The sequence below is a fragment of the Bos indicus genome, chromosome 5 (genome assembly GCF_029378745.1).
Source record: "Bos indicus isolate NIAB-ARS_2022 breed Sahiwal x Tharparkar chromosome 5, NIAB-ARS_B.indTharparkar_mat_pri_1.0, whole genome shotgun sequence".
NCBI classification, from domain to species: Eukaryota; Metazoa; Chordata; class Mammalia; order Artiodactyla; family Bovidae; genus Bos; species Bos indicus.
The window spans coordinates 87705539-87718820 of record NC_091764.1 but is presented as its reverse complement, the minus strand read 5'-3'; the positions used below and the strand labels follow the sequence as shown (position 1 = coordinate 87718820).

General features: G+C 35.6%; 1 protein-coding gene across 18 annotated transcripts in view; it reads right to left on the bottom strand.

Moving 5' to 3' along the window:
* Positions 1-13282, bottom strand: part of C2CD5 (C2 calcium dependent domain containing 5) — a 91772-nt gene that overhangs the window by 27299 nt on the left and 51191 nt on the right. For all 18 annotated transcript variants that reach the window (XM_070789955.1, XM_070789959.1, XM_070789961.1 and 15 more), the window contains 3 exons: positions 10965-11060; positions 5200-5391; positions 1643-1829 (listed from right to left, as the gene is read on the bottom strand). In XM_070789955.1, coding sequence (XP_070646056.1) covers positions 1643-1829; positions 5200-5391; positions 10965-11060 — 475 coding nt within the window. The remainder of the gene's footprint in view (positions 1-1642; positions 1830-5199; positions 5392-10964; positions 11061-13282) is intronic.

Below are 13282 nucleotides of genomic sequence, written 5' to 3'. Positions count from 1 at the left end.
AAAAGAACACAGAAAACCAGAACTGGTAGCACAGGGGTTGGTTACTCCCAGTGAGAACCCTGGGTAGGTCAGACAGTAGTGAAAGGACAATTTCCTTGGCTCTGCACACACAACTGGACTGTAATGTGCACAGAAAGAAACAGCTCAGGAAAATACGATTGAAAATTGTAATAAAATAAGTATTTCATGAATGAGTAGTTTATCTTTAAAATGGCAAAAGTAAAAAAGAAACTTATGCAAAGCAAGTAAAGAAACTGAAGTTCAGAAAGGATAGGAAGCTTACTCAAGATCACATCAATAAATGTGGAGAAGAGATGTGAATGTGTTTCAAACTCTTAAAACCAAGAACTTTCCACTATATCATCCTAACTTCATAATCACCAAGAAAGAAAACCTGATACAGATTTATTTTAAATATTTAATTAAATAAAATTCTGACTTTGTAACAGTACTGCATGTCATTAGTACTGAAAACCTATTAGGGGAAATACAAAACAAGATAAAACACACACACATATGTGCTTTATGTTTAAATATGTTTCTGTAAGGAAAGAAAGCAAAAAAAAAATGTATAAAAGTACCCACAGCAAATCATTAACATCAAAGGAGTAGAATGGAGAAAAGAGAAGACAATTCTTTTAACTCTGGATAGTTGCATAAATTGTAAGAGCTGTTGTTGTTACTATAATTTTTAAGCAACTGCCAATTTTGTTAAAGTCCATCCTGGAAAGCGTGTGGTGCTCTATGAAGTCTGGTCCCCAGAAGCTCTTTCTCCTGGTTTGTTCACATGTCCATGACTGGACTCACAACCCAGTCTCTGATGCTCAAACTTAGAATGCCCTCCGCACCATATGAAGCCTGAGAGCACCATCTCTTAACACTTTCTTAACTGCATTCACTAATGAGGCAACAACCCAGCATAGCTGAGAACACAAACTCTGGAACTAGACAGGCCTGCATTTGAAACTGAGTTCTGGTATGTACAACCATATCACTTTGGACAAGTCTCAATCTATTATGGCATCTGTCTTCTCTTGTAAAGTTAAGATAATGTCACATTCCTTCCAGAGCAGTGCAGTGCCACATACCCAGGAGACACTCATCAGAGATTACCTATTATGAAAGCTACTCTTGGGACCTTGAGATTCAGGTGTACAGACTAAAAAAGTCTCCACTAGTTACAATGAGTGTCTCTAGTGATTAAGAAGAAAAGATCAGTAAGAATCAGAAAAGGCAGTATTTGAGGCAGGAATGTTACCAATGCTGAGAAGGAAAAACCCTATGTTAGCAAGTATAAACAATAATAAAGTCCAGACAATGGTGGCCAACTTACAAAATAAGGTCTACATGGTAATTCTTAGAAATGTGACTATAAGAATTATAATCTGAATACAAAAATAGAATAATAACAAATATAAATTTATATAATAGTTTATTAATTTAATTTCAAAATAATTTCATAAAGAAATATAAAAGTATCTGAAAGTCTATCACTGGATTTCTTTTCTTCTTATAATGTCCCTAGCCTTTAGAAGTCTTAATGCCAATAGCTAAGTCTTCTTAAAAGACTCTTTGAATCTCATAAAACAGAATCTACAACTACATGAATCACAAAACAAAAACAAAACATCTTGAAACTTACCGCTAAGCCCATCAACATATTTTCACCCACTGTGATCTGAATTCTCAGTCCAAATAAAGCATTCATTGCTTTGAGTTTTAGTTTATTCATTAGCTGAGTATGCACTTCATATTCCATAAATGGCAAGAGATTACTGATGGCTGTGGCATTTGCTTCTGCCTGTGCCTTCTTTTTTAAGCGACACAACCTATTAAGGAAAATAATGTAGTCAGTGGATAGTGTTCCTGATACCATCTTAAGCAATACCCAATTTTTAAAACTTCATAAAAATGTGCTTGATTAAAAACATTTACTTGCTTCAGATGGGCTTATTATGTTTTATCAATAATCCTTTCTGCCATTTTTTCATTGTATACACTTTTGGTAAAAGTCCCATTTTGATAAACAAAATGAAAAAAAAAATCTCAAAATCTCTAGAAATGAAACAAACAGTAATCAAAATCATCAGAGAATATAATTTTAAATCTTAGGTTTCATAACTCCACATGATCATATAATGGGTGGACAATAGAGAAAACAGTTAATTTACTCATTAAAAGAATATAAAACTTGAGTATCTACTACATGCCAGGCACTGTTCTAGGTGGTGAGCAATGATCAAGGAATAAAACACAGAGACCCTGCTCATGACTGTATTCCAGGGGAGGAGTAATAAAAAAAAGGCAAAGAAACAAAGCCAACTGCAGACAACACTTAAGAATCAGGTGTGTGCAGAAAATAAACCAGGGGAAGAAAGAATAACTGGACAGAAGGCCTCAGCGCAGAGATAACACCTGAGCCAGGATCTTAAAGGCAAAATAGAATTGGGACTGCTGGAGAAAGACAATGATGGAATGAAGTTGGCATATTACAAGAACCAAAAGGAGACCACTGCAGCTCCAGTGAAGTGAGCAAAGGTGAGGGCAGCACAGAGGAGGATGCAGTTAAGCATGGGCATGAATATGTTAGGACTGGTCATGGTGAGGAGTTTGATTTTATTCTACCAGCAATGGGAACGCCAGATAGATTTTAAGAAGTAACATGATCTAATGTATATTTTAGGACACCATTTATACTGCTACACAGAGAATGGTGCAAAGAGAACTGATGTGGGAATGGTGAACAAGAGCTACTTAGGTGACAGACAGCAAAAGCTTGGACTAAAAAGTTGACTGAAAAGATGAAGAGAAGATCCCCAAACTGGTAAGCCAGGCTGCTCAGGCCAGTAGTTGTTAAAAAACAATTGCCGGGCTCCATCCCTAGGGTTTCCAAATCAACAGTTCTGGCACAGAGCCTCAACAAGCATTTCTATACATTCCCCCAGGATGGTGATGCTATTGGTCTAAGGGCCACACTCTGAGAACTGCTGAAGAAGACTACCTAAAACAAGGAAAAAAAAAAAAACTGGATAAACTATGTACTTTTAAAAATCTTCCTAAAAGCATCACAGGACCAGGGCAAGGGGCAATACAGGGTATAAATATAAGTGGGCAGCAGAAGGAAGTTCTTTCGTGGTGGTAAACAGCTGTGGATCTTGACTGTGACGGTGGTTTACACCATCTATTTGTTGGATAAAACTGCATAGACATATATATACACACATGTACACAAATACTTAAATGAATGCAAGTATTACAAATGTAAAACTGATTCAGGTCTGGAGCATAGTTAAAACCATTATAACAGTGTCAATATCCTAGCTGATACCCTACTACAGCTGTGTAAGATGTCACCAATCGGGGAAGCTAGGTGAACACAGGACTTTTTACAATATTTGCCAAAGCAAGTAAAACACAATGAACAATAAGCAGCAGAAACAACAGAAAAAAAAATGTTTTAGATATTAAAATAATCAGTTACAGAATTAAACACAGACTATAGTATGTGATATCAGATTTGAAAAAGAATAAAATACAACTTCTGGAAATAAAAAATCAAAAATTTTAAACCCTATTATTAGGCATAACAGCATATTAAAGACAGCTGAAGACAAAACTAAAGAACTGAAAGATAAGAAAATATCCAAAATATAACATAAAGAAATAAAAAGATTAAAAATATAGATAAGAAAGTAACAGACATAGAAGAGGCGGTCAGAAAGACACACATACTTTAATTGGAATATCAAGACGAGAGAACAGATGAATCACAGAACTAACCTAAAATTTTTTAAAACACATGAAAGATACCAATCTATAAATTCAAGATGTCCAAGGTATAGCAATTAGGATAAAGAGAACTCCATACCTAATACTCTACAGGGAAACTGAAGAAAACTGAAGACAAATAAAATAGCTTGCACACAGCCTGAGGGAAAAAAATAGACAAACTTCAAAAGAAGAACAGTTAGTCTAAGAGGTTATTTCTCAACAGTTGCAATGAAGGCCAGAAGGCAGTGGAAGAGTATTTTCAATGTGCTTAAAGAAAATAACTGCTAGCCAAAGATACTGTTTAAAGATAAAATAGGCTCATTTTCAAACACGTAAAAATTGTTCACCATCAACAGATCCATCAAAAAAATACTCAAGGAGATAACTCAGGTGAAAGAAAAACTATTCTAAATGGAAGGTCTAAGATGCAAGACGGAATGAAAGCAAAAAGGAAATACATTAGAAATATAAATAACTCTGATGTGGGGAGGTTAGGAAAGAGAACAATGTCTAAGAATACCATATTTGCAATGAAGAACTGAATAGAGCAAGTATCACTTATGAAAACAGGAAAGACCAATATGAGAGAAATGGATAAAATCAGCAGTTCAATATGGAACAAGTATGAGATGCTTATGAAAGTGGGGTATAAAGTAGACAGCAAAGTATATGGGTCTGAAGCTCAGAAGAAAGTTCTGAACTAGAGCTATAAATTTAGGAGTCCTAGACTTACAGACAGAATACAGATATATAGGAGTTGATGACTTCAACTAGCGAGAGAGCTTCGAGAAGAGGGTCTGAACTCATGGCTCTCAAGGAACAAGAAAGGAGGAGGAATGAAGACTACATATAAAGGCAGGAAAAAAGAGGACATGTGGCATTGTGAAGTCATGAATTTCAAGGAGAAAACGATCAGCTGTGTGATTATTGCTGAGACCTTAAGTAAAATGAAGACAGAAATGCTCCATGGATTTGGCAGCCTGGCAGTTGTTAGTGACCTAGATAGCTGCAGCTGTTTCCTGTGTGCCTTCCAATTTCCTATTCCAGCACACTTTAAAGAGAACTCTTAACAGCTAACTGAAATTGTTTAAAAAAAAAAAAAAAACACAAAAAACCACATAGCACCATTCTTAAAAAGAACAAAAAGTCAACTTCCAAAATGTATCAGATATTTAACGTCATTAAAGCATACTGAGTCACATCCCTCACCTGTGACAGGTTAGTTAATAATCTTCATAATAATAAACATTTGTACCTAATTTCAATTTTTAAGACTGCTTTTGCATTAAAGTTTATCTGAGTCTCATAAAGAGGATTATTTTTCCTTCCAATTTTCCATACAGTAAAATCATATGGATCAAATATGTCTATTTGACTTCATACTCTACATTCCTTCAAGGACCCCAAGTACTGTCTTCACAAACATACCTTGCTTGAATGAGACAACCTTTTCCAATAACTGTTGCATCCACTGGGAGGTCTATGGTTGTGAAGAGAACATCAGGAACTTTTTGTTTCCTGCAGTTATTGCAGTATGTGAGATGAGCTGGAAATGGCATATTCAGTTCATCATATGGTATATGGCAAAATCCACAGCCTGCAGGCAAATTTTCTTCTAGCCTATATGGATACATTAAGGGGAAAAAAGGCATTCTTGAAAAATTCTACGCATTTTTCCAAAAACAAATATTCTCTATCCAGTACCTGTGTACAAACTATATCATAACTTTGACCATAATAGGTACTACTATGATTGATAAGAAATAAACAGGAAATCAGAACCACACATTGTTATGAAAGAAGAGGCTTATACAAGTAGAGAGGCATTTTCTATCAATTATGTTTTTTTTATTTTTTTAATTGAAGGATAATTGCTTTACAGAATTTTGTTGTTTTCTGTCAAACCTCAACATGAATCAGCCATTGGTATACATATATCCCTTCCCTCAATTCTTATGTTTGATGACCTGACAAAAACCACTATTATTCCAATGGTTTCTTCTTTAGGATACAACATAAAAATGAATGGTTGATATATGACAGAAATCAAACCAATATTGCAAACCAATCATCAATCAATTAAAAATTAAATATTTTTAAAAATGGCTAGATAATAAGAGTGATATGCTTTTATTATCTGAAAAGATAATACACATAAAATCAGAAAATAATTCCTAAGGGAAAAAACTTTACCAATCTGAAAAAAATCTACAGTTAGAAACAAATGTATTTAAGAGGGGGAAAAAAAGTCAAAGCTAGGCACACTCTAAAGTTTCTAATTTCTAATGTCTGTTGTAGCCTTTCAGAGAAACCAAAACACCTGTGTTTCAGAAATGAACATTTATCATACATGAAGCAGAAAAAAATAACCCACAACCTTCCCATTCATTGTAAAATGTCTACTGTAATAGGCTGTTTATGAAATCACTTTAGAATGATAAAATCTTTTTCCAGTCATTAAATCTGAAGAAATCAGGAGAATAGGAAGGGAAGAGGGAAACTCCACGGAGAACAGCAGGATTTCACAGTCACATCCATGAATCTGAAAAGATGTGGGTTCTCAATTCTGTTTCATCTAAAAGTTTACAAGTTACTATATTTCCCAGGAATCAGGCTTTGCATAGATTCTTTGTATACATTATTTCACAGAATAAGCCTCTAAATTATTAAGTTTCTCCCAGATATTATTCTTTTACTGGTGGGATGGCATTCTGGCTTATTAGAAGTAACAGGGGAAACAGATATGAGCAGAGCTGTGAGCCTAAGCAAGTCATTTAACCTCTGAGAGTCTCCTCTATAAAACTGGAACAACAGTATCTACTCAGAAACGTTCTTTTTTTTTTTAAAGATTAAGAAAACTATAGCTACATGAACACCCCCTTCAATATAATGCCAAGCACAGGGAAACAAAACCTAGTTTCACTTGGCCTGAAACCAAGCTGAGATGCTAAGTAATTTGCTCAGTCACAAAAAGTACTAAGTAGCAGACATCAGATTTTAAAGTCAGTTTGTTTGAATCCAAAGGTCATGTGGTACAAGGGGGCCACAGAAAGATGAAAATTTGGGACAACTTTTAACCAAATAACTCCCAGAAATTTGAACACAGGTGGTGTAACATCATAAAGCATAAAGAATAAAAGTGCTAAAATGTATGACGTTCAGTTCAGTTTAGTCACTCACTCGTGTCTCTTTGCGACCCCATGGCCTGCATGACATGAGGCTTCCCGGTCCATCACCAACTGCCAGAGCTTGCTCAAACTCCTGTCCATCAAGTTGGTGATGCCATCCAACCATCTCATCCTCTGTTGTTCCCTTCTCCTCCCGCCTTCAATCTTTCCCAGCATCAGGGTCTTTTCCAATGAGTCAGTTATTGGAGCTTCAGCTTTAGCATCAGTCCTTCCAATGAATACTCAGGTTTGATTTCCTTTAGGATTGACTGGTTTGATCTCCTTACTGTACAAGGAAATATCAAGAGTCTTCTCCAAGATCACAGTTTAAAAGCATCAATTCTTTGGCATTCAGCTTCCTTGAATGGTCTACCTCTCACATCCATACATGACTACCGGAAAAACCATGCCTTTGACTAGATGGACTTTAGTCAGCAAAGTAATGTCTCTGCTTCTTAATATGTTGTCTAGGTTGGTCATAGCTTTTCTTCCAAGGAGCAAGCGTTTTTTAATTTCATGGCTGTAATCACCACCTGCAGTGATTTTGGAGCCCAATAAAATAAAGTCTGTCACTATTTCCATTGTTTTCCATCTATTTGCAATTAAGTGATGGGACCAGATGCCATGATCTTAGTTTCTGAATGCTGAGTTTTAAGCCAGTTTTTTCACTCTCCTCTTTCACTTCATCAAGAGGTTCTTTAGTTTCTCTTTACTTTCTGCGATAATGGTGGTGTCATCTGCATATCTGAGGTTATTGATATTTCTCCCGGCAATCTTGATTTCAGCTTGTGCTTAACCCAGGTCTGGCATTTTGCATAATGTACTCTGCATATACGTTAAATAAGCAGGGTAACAATATATAGGCTTGATGTACTCCTTTCCCTATTTGGAACCAGTCTGTTGCTGGTTCCATGTCCAGTTCTAACTGTTGCTTAAGAATTTTCCACAATTTGTTGTGATCTACACAAAGGCTTTGGCGCAATGAAACAGATTTTTTCTGGAATTCTCTTGCTTTTTCTATGATCCAGTGGATGTTGGCGATTTGGTCTCTGGTTCCTCTGCCTTTTCTAAATTCAGCTTGAACATCTGGAAGTTCATGGTTCACGTAACGTTGAAACCTAGCTTGGAGAATTTTGAGCATTACTTTGCTAGTGTGTGAGATGAGTGCAATTGTGCGGTAGTTTGAACATTCTTTGGCATTGCCTTTCTTTGGGATTGGAATGAAAACTGACCTTTTCCAGTCCTGTGGCCACTGGTGAGTTTTCCAAATTTGCTAGCATATTGAGTGCAGCACTTTCACAGCATCATCTTTCAGGATTTGAAATAGCTCAACTGGAATTCCATCATCTCCACTAGCTTTGTTCATAGTGATGCTTCCTAAGGTCCACTTGACTTCACATTTCAGGACGTCTGGCTCTACGTGAGTGATCACACCACTGTGGTTATCTGGGTCATTAAGATCTTTTTTGTATAGTTCTTCTGTGTATTCTTGCCACCTCTTAATATCATCTGCTTCTGTTAGGTCCATACCATTTCTGTCCTTTATCGTGCCCATCTTTGCATGAAATGTTCCCTTGGTGTCTCTAATTTTCTTAAAGAGATCTCTAGTCTTTCCCATTCTATTGTTTTCCTCTATTTCTTTGCACTGATCGCTGAGGAAGGCTTTCTTATCTCTCCTTGCTATTTTCTGGACCTCTGCTTTCAGATGGATATATCTTTCCTTTTCTCCTTTGCCTTTCACTTATCTTCTTTGCTCAGCTATTTGTAAGGCTTCCTCAGACAACCATGTTGCCTTTTTGCATTTTGTGACTGGTGATGGATGTAAAGTCTGATGCTGTAAAGTACAATATTGCATAGAAAACATTCCTAACCTGGAATGTTATGTCCATGAATCAAGGTTAATTGGAAGTGTTCAAACGGGAGATGGCAAGAGTGAACATCAACATTTCAGGAATCAGTAAACTAAAATGGACTGGAATGGGCGAATTTAATTCAGATGACCATTAAATCTACTATTATATCTACATTATATCTATTATATCTACTAGTGGGCAAGAATCCCTTAGAAGAAATGGAGTAGCCCTCATAGTCAACAAGAGAGTCTGAAATGCAGTACTTGGGTACAATATCAAAAGTGATAGAATGATCTCTGTTTATTTCCAAGACAAACCATTCAATAGCACAGTTATCCAAATCTATGCCCCAACCACTTATGCTAAAGAAGCTGAATGGTTCTGTGAAGACCTACAAGACCTTCTAGAACTAACACCAAAAAAGATGTCCATTTCATCATAGGGGATGGGAATGCAAAAGTAGGAAGTCATGAAATACCTGTAGTAACAGGCAAGTTTGGCCTTAAGAGTATAAAATGAAGCAGGGCAAAGGCTAAAAGAGTTTTGCCAAGAGAATGCACTGGTCATGGCAAACTCCCTCTTCCAACAACACAAAAGACTACTCTACTCATGAACATCACCAGATGGTCAACACCAAAATCAGATTTTTGCAGCTGAAGATGGAAAAGCTCTATACAGTCAGCAAAAACAAGAGCAGGAGCTGACTGTGGTTCCAATCATGAACTTCTTATTGCAAAATTCAGACTTAAATTGAAGAAAGTAGGGAAAACCACTAGACCATTTACGTATGATTAAATCAAATCCCTTAAGATTATGCAGTGGAAGTGACAAATAGAGTTAAGGAATTAGATATGAAAGAGTGCCTGAAGAACTATGGGTGGAGGTTCATAATACTGTACAGGAGGAGGTGATCAAAATCATCCCAAATAAGAAGAAATGCAAAAAAAGTATGAAAACATTTGAAATATGAAATGTACAAAATGGATAATCTCTAAATACTGACATCCTAGGGAATTTTTTTCTTCCTTCTACTCTCCTACATTTTTTCAAATTTTCTTTAGTAAGCGCTAATAATTTCATGTGTCCATCTAAGCCATTATATGGAAACAACCAAACTGCATGAGAAAGGCTGTTCATTAAATTAGGCTTCTACCTACTACAGAATGGAAGCTACTGACATAAGCAAGAACTATATGGCAGCCCTGGGACAACTCACTGGCAAAGTCAGTTTCCTCAACAGAATATTCCAATTGTTTAGTATACTTCAAAATGTCCAACCTTCACTTTCCTATTATTTACCATGACTTTTAATGCTCTGAAAAATATTATGGTCAAAATCCATTTTTAATACTGACAAAAGAAACTAACCAAGGTCTTTGTAACACATTTTTCTTGGCTACATAGAGACTTTCAAATTTATAGTAAATTTGATAACGTATAGATTTTTTTTTTGGCTTTCTTCCTTAATATATATTATACATTAATACTGGGGAAAAATATGTATAGTGTTAGGTAAGAAGTATTTAAGATTTATATTATTCAGGCAAGCTCTGGTATCAAACTTACAGCTTTTTGTATATATAGTTGATAACCTCATCTTTTTATTTATGGACACTAACAGATTAAAGGAACCAATAATCAAATAAACCAAAAAGCAGTCTCATTTTACCCAATGCTTTCATTTTTACTTTCTCTTTTACATATCTTAAAGTCATATTTCACAAGATTTTTATACATAATTGAAGCTTTTATATATAATTTTCATACAACATAGTGTCTGTTTTATAATTAGGAATTTTCTTTATGGAAATTGTGTCATGACCTTTTCCTATTTTGGAGGTAGAACAAAAGGAAAAGAAAGGAAGAGAAAACTCAAAAGAAATTATTTCTACATTGTAGCAAACACAAAAACATATACCTGAAATTCTTCAATTGGTAATCATATGTGCCATTTACTGAGGTGTTAGAAATAACAGTGTGCGTCATGCAGTGCAGAACCCAATACTTGTTTGTTGCTATGGTGTTGCTATGGATTAGGTAAAAATCAGTCAAGTGCCTGGTCCTGATTTCTGCACCGCACCCGTGTAACCCGCCCTCATAAAGAAGGATTATCCCAGCTCTGAGATTTCCCTTCTCTACCCTTAAGGAAAATAAGCCATGCTGTCGTGACAACCTCTGTTCCAAACAGCCCTCCACGGTGCCATCCTGCAAAAATCTAGGGTTCAGTACAGCTGCCGTGCCGGATGCAGATAAAATACAGACCTCTTCACTACAAGAGAAAAAAAAAAAAAAATGTAACCAAGTTAATATTTTCAGGCAGTCTAACTTACCAAGGTGACAATTTAAATTTAAGATAGACTTTACTAAATATTATTATCACTGGATTACCTCCTAAATCTAGGATAGAAAATAGAAGTAATATTGTTAAAATGAAGAGGAAGAGTATTCTTTGCCACTTAAAAATTGTAAAAGATTAGTATTAGTGACAATTCCTTTAAAATATGGCAAAGCTTATAAAGACTGGAATGTTTCAAAATAATAGTAGTAACAAACTATATTGCTGAATCCAGCAATAGCCCATTAAACTGTAATAAAATACTCTTTAAATGAATATTGAATTTTATTAAAATTATTCTAAAAGCACAACTATGTAAATATCTATATTGCTTTAGCTTAATTTAAACTTAATAATAAAAAGACAACTGACACAAACATCCAAAGTATACTAGACAGAACTTAAGCTACATCATATTATATATATGATAAAAACCGATTTTCCAAAGAATTATCTGAAACTCTTTATTACATATTACCCAACTTGAAAGCCAAAAAACAATCAACATAATTATTGAATTATGAATGAGATCACCCAAAGCTAATGGGAAAAGTAGCAACCTAGGGACAATACACTTGAAACAAAGTAAATGGATAAGAAGCAAGGCCATAAAAGAAATGATCTGCAAGAGGCCAGGCTTCTAACGGTTAAATGCACATTGAGAATATAAAAAAAACATAAAGCCACAGAAGGCGCTGAATCAAAGAGCTACTAGAGCAGGTGTGCATTTCAAGGTGTGCATTGCAGGGAACTAAACCAGTAATAGTAAGTAGGACGGGTTAGAACAGAAAAAAACTAGTAAAGACAGGATTTAAATACAAAATTTCTGAGGTCTCCAGGGAAAACAGAAGCTTACATCAGGTGAATGCAAACTTCTAAACAAATGAATTGGACTCATTTCTGTAGACTCCTGCATCTGTGACTTATCTCCAGCAACTGAATCCACACCTCTGGCCTTCTCCACATGCTACTCGTTTCACCCTGAAAACCCTCCCTATGCCTTTTCTCTTCATTGATATAACTCATCTCTCAAGATACAGTTCAAGCTTCAGTTACTTCATTAAAACTTTCTTCCAATCCTCCTATAGCCCTCTAGGATCCTAAGATATCCTGGGATATCTCTACCATAAAATGTATTATGCTTGTCATAATTCTCCAGGAGAATGTGAATCTGATGGTAAGAACTATGTCTTCTAAAACTATACCCCTCAGAGCTGAAAGTATATGAAAATAAATCCACAAATAGAGCAAGAGTATCTACTGGGAAGAAAGGCAGGATAAGCCTAACAAGGTTAGTAGGTTAACAAAAGTAGAACAGCTACAATGAGAATAGAGCAGTTCAAGAGTATAATATATACAAAGGAGTACTACTCAGCAATGAAAAGGAACAGGTTCTTGCTGTTACAGGGATGACACTCAATTTAATCTCAACTTAAACATGCTGAGTGAAATTAAACAAAAAGGAGTGCATAATGTTAAGATTCTATTTACATAAAATTTTGTAAAAGTGAAAACTTATTCTAGTGATAGAAAGCAGATCAGCAGTATATCCTATGACAGGGGTGGGATGAGAAGGGACTGAAGGGAGAGAGTACAAAGGAATATAGAGAAGCTTTGGGGGTGATATATGTGTTCACTGTCTCAATGACACTAATGGTTTTATGGTTTCATGACTGATGCTAATGGTTTCATGATAATAATGGTTTCATGAGTTTTATGGTTTCACATAAAAGTTATGTTAGAACTTTTCAAAGTAATGTACTTTAAACATGTGAGATTATATGCCTATTATATATCACTAAAGTTGTTTTTTAAAAAGAGTATAATATATAGTCTGCAAAGAAAAAAAAAGGATCCTTAGAGAATTAAACAGCATGGCTCTGTAACATCCTCATTTATTACAGTCTAATCATTTTTTCTCCAACAAAAATGATCAGCACCACCACAAGAAAGTTATCCATGTAATAGCTGGCAGTTAAGAATTACCCAACAGAAGGTGGAAAAATAAGACAGCCTAAAGTCAAACAGTGTCTGCTGCTGCTGCTAAGTCACTTCAGTTGTGTCCGACTCTGTACAACCCCATAGACGGCAGCCCACCAGGCTCCCCCCTGTCCCTGGGATTCTCCAGGCAAGAACACTGGAGTGGGTTGCCATTT